Raw genomic sequence first — 9,778 nt, 5'->3', positions numbered from 1 at the left:
AATGTAAATTATGTTTTGGTGTACTCAGCATTGGATTATTGTTAGAATGGGACACAGTTCATTGTGGAGAGTAGCGTAGTGTGCCATTCACAATATGGCGTGGGGCAGCTGTATGGGGATGCGTGCACTACTGGATGATTGCATGCGTATTGGGATCGCGCATGGGTGCGTGCGCAAATGTGCGTCGGGAGCGTGAATGATTTTAAGAAGTGACTGCGGATGATCAAATCGTCCGATGAATATCGTGAAGCGGGTTATGCGCAATTGTGCGATTGCTTACAATCTATTTGGCTTCAACAGTCCACCCTTTGATAGCAACTATACGCTATCACCATACGCAAGCAATTATCTATAATTTTAATCTGTCAAGCCATACACTATAAAATATTAGTCAATGTTATTTTTATGAGATGGCTTAAGTTGGTAATTGTTAACCATCAACAAAGCTCTCCAGGGGGAAGGACATAAAACTAACTTTATGCGCAGACCACGGACCAGATACTAGAATATGATCATGATCATTGGATAGATGTGGGGATGCACCTAACCCATAAAGATAGCCTTGAATTATGTAGAGACTTCATTTTAAGATGTTTTGAAATAGCATTAATAACATTTTTATGCACTGCGAAACAAATCCAAATCACATCATTACAAGGTACGCATTCTTATGGGGCTTCTACTACCATTCGGATCTTATTTCAGGTGGACACTGTATTATAAAGTATTGTTCAATGTTCTTAACGATATGACTCCGTGTGGTCATTTAAACCGTTAGTAGTGCATCTCCAGGTGGGGTACAACAGCCCTCATACGCACTCAGCGGATCATATACGAGACCATTGTCAGGATGTGGGAACTCATGAAGCTTATGAAGGTCGAGTGGGGGAAAAATGGAGACTACATTTGAACTAGGATGTCCTAAAGAAACATTGACAATACTTTATCATACATGGCAACATGCAAGCAATCATTAGATCGTACTCTAATTCAGGGTTATAATGTAGGGTATTAGTTACATTAGTATTCACAGCATCATGGGTAACTACCATCATTATTTCAGTTTCCCTGTTACCTTTAGAAATACCTTTCCCACATTTCATAACCGCAGGAACACATCTAACGCACATGCCAATTAATAAGATGACTACTAATACTAGGATCAGGAGTTTTCCTACGCTTGCAATTAGTCCTTTAAGCCATTCTCCTAGACCCGAGAACCATTTAAAAGGGTTCAACCAAGAGGACCACTCTTCTACCTGTTCCTCTACTTCAGCCACTGAGGCATTATGGTTCTTACGAAATTCCCATTTCAGCTGCAGAATTTCGTCCATCTTCCGGTCTATCACCTCCTTTGGGTCACTAGTGCTATTAGTGATGTAGGTGCAACACTTAACACCAAACTGTTATGGAAAAGTGTCTCACCAGATAAGGCAGGAAAACTTGGTTTGTAGAGTAGCCTGCGAGGAGGGCAGGATAACTTGGTTAGATGAGTTGCCTGCTAGGAGGGCAGGATTTCTTGGCTACATGAGTTGCCTGCCGGGAGGGCAGGATTTCTTGGCTAGATGAGTTGCCTGCCAGGAGGGCAGGATTTCTTGGCTAGATGAGTTGCCTGCCAGGAGGGCAGGATTTCTTGGCTAGATGAGTTGCCTGCCAGGAGGGCAGGATTTCTTGGCTAGATGAGTTGCCTGCCAAGAGGGCAGGATAACACAGGCTGAAAATAGTTCAGGTGTAAATGTACAGTTTGATTACACACAGTAGGGCTGAGAAAACTAGCTGCTGATTATTCAGAGGAAGCACGGACCCAAAGGCTTGGGCCTGCATACACTGAGCACAGCATGTGGATGGTGAATAGTTCAGGTGTAAATGTACAGTTTGATTACACACAGTAGGGCTGAGAAAGCTGTAGCTGCTGATTATACAGAGGAAGCACGGACCCAAAGGCTTGGGCCTGCATAAACTGAGCACAGCATGTGGATGGTGAAAACACAGCAAACAAACAGCATTCAGAGCAGAGTGGAACAACAGTCTTGAATAATTGAGCTACCTGCTGAAGCCTGGAAGGCAGCGTGGAGGGAGACGCAGAGTGGTAAATAGAAGCAGCAGCTGAAGTGTAGACAATCACGGAGGATAGCTGGAACAACCAGACCGAGCTGTAGGAGGAAACTCTATAACCGGCGAGGGGGAATGAACCTGGAAGCTACAAATAGGAGGAGCAGCCAATCAACAGCATATGGAATATGAGTCACTCTCTGCAGCATCCCCGGTGCTTGGTAATCAGCGGAACCAGATTCTGAGTCAGTGTAGGTCCCGAGCCGGTGGGAAACAAGCCACTGCCACGGCTTGTGACAGTACCCCCCCCCCTTGACGCGGAGTTGAAGAAACCCCAGAGCCTGGTTTAAAGGGAAATTCCTGAAAAAACATCCTCTTCAACCTGGGAGCATGTAAGGCATCTTCTGGAATCCAGGAACGTTCTTCCGGACCATAGCCCTTCCAATGGACCAGAAACTGCAACCGACCTCTAGATACTCTAGAATCCAGCACTTTCTCAACCACAAACTCCTGTTGACCGTGGACCACCACCGGAGCAGGCCTGAAAGAACTCCAGTTCCCAAATCTATCTGACTTATGGACTGGCTTTAATAAAGAGGCATGAAAAGTGTTGTTAATCTTTAATGAATTTGGTAGTTGGAGTTTGAAAGCAACTGGGTTAACTTGAGAAATGATCCGGAAAGGACCAATAAACCGAGGACCCAATTTGTGAGAGGGTTGCCGGAGTTTCATATTTCTAGTGGACAGCCACACTAAGGGCCTCATTCAGAGGTGGTCGGAGGATGCAAGCGGTCGCTCAGAAACTGGGCGGCCACTTGCATCCTGACCGCCCGCCTCTGTTGCGGTCGTTAGGCTGTGGGTTAACACCCACAGCTCTAACGACCGCTCCGGTGATGGTCGCGATGGTCAGAGACCATCGCGACCATCGGGGCTTACGACAAGACCCTAGGGTAGGGTCTCACTTGTTGTAAGCCCCGGAGAGCTTCTGGCTCTGTCTGCCAGTGGGGCCTCCCCCTGTCAGTGGGGCCTCCCCCAAATGGCAGGCGTTCCCATAGGAATACCTCCATTTGGGCTGCCACCCCCCGGCCCGCCTTCCAAACGGGGCGAGCTGTCAATCAACATCGACAGCTCGCCCCCTTTGGAAAGAGACCCGCTACGACCAGTGCTGTCGGTCATAGCGGGTCTCACGCATGCGCACGAGGGAGCCGGCTCCCTCGTGCGCATGCGCACTGGCAAAACATCGAGGTGGTCGTAGACCGTACGGCCGCCTCTGAATAAGCTCCAAAGTCCCCCCCTTTTGAACGTGCAAGGCCTCTGATGTCTATTTGCCAATTTCTTAGAATGGAGAGATGCCTTGAGGAGATTATGATGCACCTTGGCCCAAATACCACGTAGTCTGGAAACAGTCCCTGCATCAGAGGATCTGGAGAATGACAAATCAAATGAATTGGCCCGAGGATGTTGGCCCGTCACACAATAGAATGGTGAAACTGAAGATGCAGAGTGACAGGAATTGTTAAAAGCAAATTCAGCCATGGGAAGATGAGACACCCAACCATTCTGGAATTTTGAGACGTAACACCATAAATATTGCTCCAGGGTTTGATTAGCACATTCTGTCTGCCCATTAGACTGTAGGTGATATCCTGAAGACAAGCTGAGACTGATACCCAGTGCAGTGCAGAAACATCTCCAAAACCGTGCAACAAATTGTGTCCCACGGTCGGAAACAATGTCATAGGGAAGACCATGCAAACAAAAAATATGTTCCAAGAAGAGGACAGAAAGTTCTTTGGCAGATGGCAATTTGGGCAGAGGAATAAAGTGCATCATTTTGCTAAAGCGGTCCACGATAGTCCAAATAACTGAACAGCCAGCAGAGCGAGGAAGGTCCACAATGAAGTCCATCGCAATGTGTGTCCAGGGTCTTTTTGGTGTGGAAAGAGGAAGCAGTAATCCTGATGGTGGGGTACGAGGAACCTTGTTACGAGCACAAACCTCACATGCCAAAACAAACTCCCAAACGTCCAAAGCCAAAGACGGCCACCAAACCGCACGAGACATTAATTCAATGGTCATCTTGATGCCTGGATGTCCGAAAGCCCGTCTCACATGGAAGTCCTGTAGGAGAGCTTTTCTCAAATATACAGGAACAAACAGGCGATTGGACGGTCTACCAGGAGTCAAATCCTCTTGACACACAGACAGATCCTCAGCCAAATTTCGAGATAAAGCCACCTGGATACAAGATCTAGGAATGATGGATTCTTTGATCACAGTATCCTGTTGGACACGAGTGATACTCCTGGACAATGCATCAGCCTTGATGTTAGTAGATCCGGGTCGAAAAGAAATGAGAAAATTAAATCTGGTAAAAAATAATGCCCATCGTGCTTGCCTGGAGTTAAGCTTCTTGGCCGATTCAATGTATGCCAAATTTTTGTGGTCGGTGAGGACAGAGATCCGGTGTTTGGCTCCTTCAAGCCAATGTCTCCAATCCTCAAAAGCTAACTTAATGGCAAGCAGCTCCCTGTTCCCAACGTCATAATTACACTCGGCTGAAGAAAATTTACATGAAAAAAATGCACATGGATGGAGTTTGCCATCCAACGGATTATTCTGAGAGAGAATAGCTCCTGCCCCAATCTCAGAGGCGTCCACCTCAACCACAAAAGGTAGATCTGGATCCGGATGTTTGAGAACAGGGGCGCTGGTGAAAGCAAGTTTGAGATGTTCAAAGGCCCGAACTGCCTAACTAGGCCAGTTAGAAGCATCCGCACCTTTCTTGGTTAACTCTACTATGGGGGCAACAATGGAGGAAAACGAGCCAATAAATCTCCGATAGTAATTGGAAAAACCAAGGAAACGTTGAATGCCTTTCAATGTAGTAGGCTGAACCCAGTCCAATACTGCTTTAACCTTTCCAAGGATCCATGGAGAAGCCATGAGGAGAAATAATATATCCAAGAAAAAATACTTGCTCCACATGAAACTCACACTTCTCCAACTTGGCAAATAACGAATTTTCTCTCAATTTAGATAGGACCTGACTGACATGCTGGACATGCTGGTGCATGGAGTGAGAGTAAATGAGGATGTCATCGAGATAAACAACCACAAAAATGCCAAGAAACTCCCGGAGTACATCGTTGATAAAGTCTTGAAAGACTGCTGGAGCATTAGCCAATCCAAACGGCATAACTAAATTCTCATAGTGCCCCGTATGCGTATTGAATGCCGTTTTTCATTCATCTCCGGTCTTGATCCGGATCAAATTATAAGCTCCACGCAGATCAATCTTGGAAAAAATGGAAGCTTGCCGGAGCTGATCAAAAAGTACCGAGATCAAGGGCAAAGGGTACGAGTTTTTGATGGTGATTTCGTTCAATGCCCTAAAGTCAGTGCAAAGACGTAATGACCCATCCTTCTTCTGGAAGAAGAAGAAACCAGCCCCAACCGGAGATTTAGAAGGACGGATGAATCCTTTAGCCAAGGCATCCGCAATATACTCCTCCATGGCCTTATTCTCAGGTATGGAAAGAGAATAGAGACGACCCTTGGGTAACTTGGCTCCTGGTAACAGCTGTATGGCGCAATCATATGGATGATGAGGTGGTAGAGAATTGGCCTTTGATTTAGAAAAAACATTGAGCAGAAAGTCCTGGAAGATCCTTTGAGACAGCAGAGATAGCCGTCCGGATGGGTGTAGATAAACAGCAATTTTGACATGCTGTACTCCATTTGACAGTATCCGCCATAATCTAATCAATGACGGGATTATGGGACATTAACCATGGAAACCCCAAAATGACGGGAGCAAAAGGACACTGGATTAGCAAAAAAGAAATCTCCGAATGCAAAATTCCAACTCAGAGACGAAGAGGTGGTGTCTTGAATTTGATAAGACCATTAGCCACCAGACCACCATCTAAACCACAAATAGGAACCTCTTGAGGTAAAGGAACTGCAGCTAAACCTAAGGAATGAAAAAAATGATAAGTCCATGAAGTTCCCAGCAGCACCGCTGTCCACAAACGCCGATACGGAATGGACGGATTGCGACAGATGTACCACCGCAGGAACTAGCAACAAATTTTTTGAGGAAACAGATGCCAGGCCTAAATGTAACTCCTCTTTTACATTCAGACCCGATCTTTTACTGGCCTATGTGGGCAAGATTTCAGCGGATGACCTCTAGCTCCACAATATAGGCAGAGGCCTTGAGATCGTTGTCTTTGTCTCTCCCTGGGTGATAGCCAGAAAGCTCCCACTTGCATGGGTTCCTCAGAGTCCTCCACCAGCAGCCAGGAAGGTGACTGAGGCGACTGTAGAGAAAGACTCCGTTCTCGTTTGCGTTCTCGGAGGTGACGGTCAATACGGATGGCTGAAGAGATTAAGTCGTAAAGGGACTCAGGTGATGGATGTTGGACAAAAATGTCCTTGATGGCATCCGAAAGACCCAAGCGGAATTGGCTACGCAATGCCGGGTCGTTCCATCCTGAATGCACTGCCCATCTCCGAAACTCTGAGGAATAATTCTCTGCGGGATTCTTTCCCTGCCGAAGAGCCCGCAGCTTGGATTCGGCCAAAGAACTACGGTCAGGATCTGCATATAATAATCCAAGAGCATTAAAAAAGGCATCTAATGATAAAAGCGCAGAATGTGTTGAAGCGAGACCAAATGCCCAAGTCTGTGGATCTCCTTGTAAGAGCGAGATCACTAATCCTACCCGCTGAGTCTCGGATCCAGAAGATAAAGGTCGGAGACGAAAATAGAGTTTACAACTGTCACGGAAGTTCAGGAACTGAGTACGGTCTCCAGAAAACCTATCAGGGAGATTCATTTTAGGTTCCTTGGGAACGGCTCCAGGAGTGGATGCCCGAACATCCTCAAATCTTATAGAGAGCTCCTGAAATTTTTGAGTAAGCACTTGGATCTGTGCGGCAAGGATTTGTGCAGGGTTTTGAGCCTGCTCTATAATTAAGGATACAAAGTTGGCCAGTTATAATGTTATGGAAAAGTGTCTCACCATATAAGGCAGGAAAACTTGGTTTGTAGAGTAGCCTGCGAGTAGGGCAGGATAACTTGGTTAGATGAGTTGCCTGCCAGGAGGGCAGGATTTCTTGGCTACATGAGTTGCCTGCCAGGAGGGCAGGATTTCTTGCCTAGATGAGTTGCCTGCCAGGAGGGCAGGATTTCTTGGCTAGATGAGTTGCCTGCCAGGAGGGCAGGATTTCTTGGCTAGATGAGTTGCCTGCCAGGAGGGCAGGATTTCTTGGCTAGGTGAGTTGCCTGCCAGGAGGGCAGGATAACTTGGCTAGATGAGTTGCCTGCCAGGAGGGCAGGATTTCTTGGCTAGATGAGTTGCCTGGCAGGAGGGCAGGATTTCTTGGCTAGATGAGTTGCCTGCCAGGAGGGCAGGATAACACAGGCTGAAAATAGTTCAGGTGTAAATGTATAGTTTGATTACACACAGTATGGCTGAGAAAACTGTAGCTGATGATTATACAGAGGAAGCACGGACCCAAAGGCTTGGGCCTGCATACACTGAGCACAGCATGTGGATGGTGAATAGTTCAGGTGTAAATGTACAGTTTGATTAAACACAGTAGGGCTGAGAAAGCTGTAGCTGCTGATTATACAGAGGAAGCACGGACCCAAAGGCTTGGGCCTGCATACACTGAGCATAGAATGTGGATGGTGAAAACAGACAGCAAGCTAACAGCATTCAGAGCAGAGTGGAACAACAGTCTTGAATAATTGAGCTACCTGCTGAAGCCTGGAAGGCAGCGTGGAGGGAGACGGAGAGTGGTAAATAGAAGCAGCGGCTGAAGTGTAGACAATCACGGAGGATAGCTGGAACAACCAGACCGAGCTATAGGAGGAAACTCTATAACCGGCGAGGGGGAATGAATCTGGAAGCTACAAATAGGAGGAGCAGCCAATCAGCAGCTTATGGAATATGAGTCACTCTCTGCAGCATCCCCGGTGCTTGGTAATCAGTGGAACCGGATTCTGAGTCAGTGTAGGCCCCGAGCTGATGGGAAACAAGCTGCTGCCACGGCTTGTGACACAAACTGGGTGGCCAGGGTTATGCAATACCCTCCAGTGACAGCTGTTAAATAATTTAGCACTAGTCTATGTTGGACCAGTTCTTTCTTGTACGCTTGTAACTCCTTTCCAGTATATCTAAATGAATCATCGTATAGCTCGGTGATATTATCTATCAATTTGGCAAGGTCTTGTATGTATTTAAAATGTAATGACCCCCGAGCGATCCTGGTGGGATCAAGTGCAACTAGGAATTGAAAGCCAGTCATTTCACTAATCATCTGAGTGGCTTTATGCACTTCACCAGGAACCATATTCCTTTTGTTTCTGTGTTCATACTGTGTATGAAGATATGGGGAGGGTACGTTCTTGTGAATACCGATCATTTCATGATGTGCAACAGTCATGATCTCAGGAAGTACTTTTCCTAGATAACACAAACCACTGGAACTCGGAGAGAGCCACTTGTACGCTTTTCTACCACATATAAAATACACATCGTCAGGGAGGACGTATGGGATAGAATGTATCATTATCATGGAACACATTTCCCTAGCAAATGTTCCTATCTCAGGTTCTCCCATCTGGTTAAAACAAGATTCTGGACGTATAACTTGAGCGCAATACCCTTCTGGTACACTACCAACCATATCCTGGGTGTCACCACGTGTGTATCTATACCGGAAGTGTCTCCCACTTGATCTAATTGAGCGTAACAATTCAAAATTTAATGGCTCATTATCTGCTCTTAAGGAGAAAGTCATTGTCTGATTATTCCCTGTTACTTCCCAACTTCCTGGTCTCTTGAAGTTAGTGATTTTAAAACATAACAGGGATTTATCCACTTGGTATTGATGAAGTCTAAAGTGTGGTGGTTTGGACATCAACAATTTCCCATCCAGTGTTTTTCCTTTTTCCAGTGTTTTTAAGATCTCTGTGACATTTAGGGGGAATGGCACTAACCCTACATTGTGCTGTCCCTGGGGAACAGGAGAGCATACCCAACAGTTGGTCTGGTTAAGGACACGGCCCACCATGGTATGATAATTCTCTAAAGGATGTCCACCCCAATACTGCTTATACCCAGGTTGGCAACGTTGAATACATCTCTCATCAACTAGGGACCCACACATCCTACAAATACACAAGTCCTCAGATGATAAACCTTCACATTGTCTCCGAGTTTCCAAGCTATCAGGGTTATCAACAATAACAGTATCAGGATTGGTCAGGTACCGCCCTTGTGTTAGTAGATCTCCATCTCCCAACTCCATTCCACTGATGTCGTTATCGACCTCTCTCTCCATTCTTTAACCACCAGCACAGAACCAGGACACCCCGAAGCAAAGGAGCATGAGATGAACCCTGGAAGGATAAACAACAGCAGTCATAATTTGAAACTCTATTACCAGACCCAGGGTCTTACCAGCCTCGTTCAGGTGCTGCTGATACAGTTAATAGCTTTTACGGAACAGGCTTTCAATAGACAGGTCCACGTTTTCTGCCTCTCCTCCGATCTTGATCTCCTTTGGATCGTTGACTTTCTTACAGTGGCTGGAATGGACCCAGGTGTCTCTCTCGGCTACTTTCACAGATGTTGTACTTGTCAGTAGCACTTGGTATGGTCCTTCCCAGCGATCAGTCAAGCAACCTGAACGTAAAAAGTTTTGAATC

At 46.2% G+C, this 9,778-nt stretch overlaps 1 protein-coding gene across 1 annotated transcript; it reads right to left on the bottom strand.

Annotated features, from left to right (window-relative positions):
- Nucleotides 1–766: 766 nt before the first annotated feature.
- On the bottom strand, nucleotides 767–9,411 carry LOC148526800 (uncharacterized). Its single transcript, XM_088469727.1, has 3 exons — nucleotides 8,128–9,411; nucleotides 1,076–1,403; nucleotides 767–921 (listed from the first exon to the last, which is right to left on the bottom strand). The coding sequence occupies exons 1-3, from the start codon at nucleotides 9,409–9,411 to the stop codon at nucleotides 767–769; spliced, it is 1,767 nt and encodes a 588-aa protein (XP_088325853.1).
- Nucleotides 9,412–9,778: the final 367 nt, after the last annotated feature.

Source organism: Taudactylus pleione, unplaced genomic scaffold (assembly GCF_031769625.1).
Source record: "Taudactylus pleione unplaced genomic scaffold, aTauple2 ptg000093l, whole genome shotgun sequence".
NCBI lineage: Eukaryota > Metazoa > Chordata > Amphibia > Anura > Myobatrachidae > Taudactylus > Taudactylus pleione.
Note: the sequence above shows the minus strand (reverse complement) of the source record. Positions and strands in the feature narration are given on the sequence as shown.

Excerpts from the sequence above, each read along its gene's own strand:
- LOC148526800 (XM_088469727.1), bottom strand. The coding sequence starts at position 9,411 with ATGGAGAGAGAGGTCGATAACGACATCAGTGGAATGGAGTTGGGAGAT. Across the intron at positions 1,404-8,127 it reads TAACCCTGGCCACCCAGTTT|TTTGGTGTTAAGTGTTGCAC; the intron begins GTGTCACAAGCC and ends TTTCCATAACAG. Across the intron at positions 922-1,075 it reads TGGGAAAGGTATTTCTAAAG|GACATCCTAGTTCAAATGTA; the intron begins GTAACAGGGAAA and ends ATGTTTCTTTAG.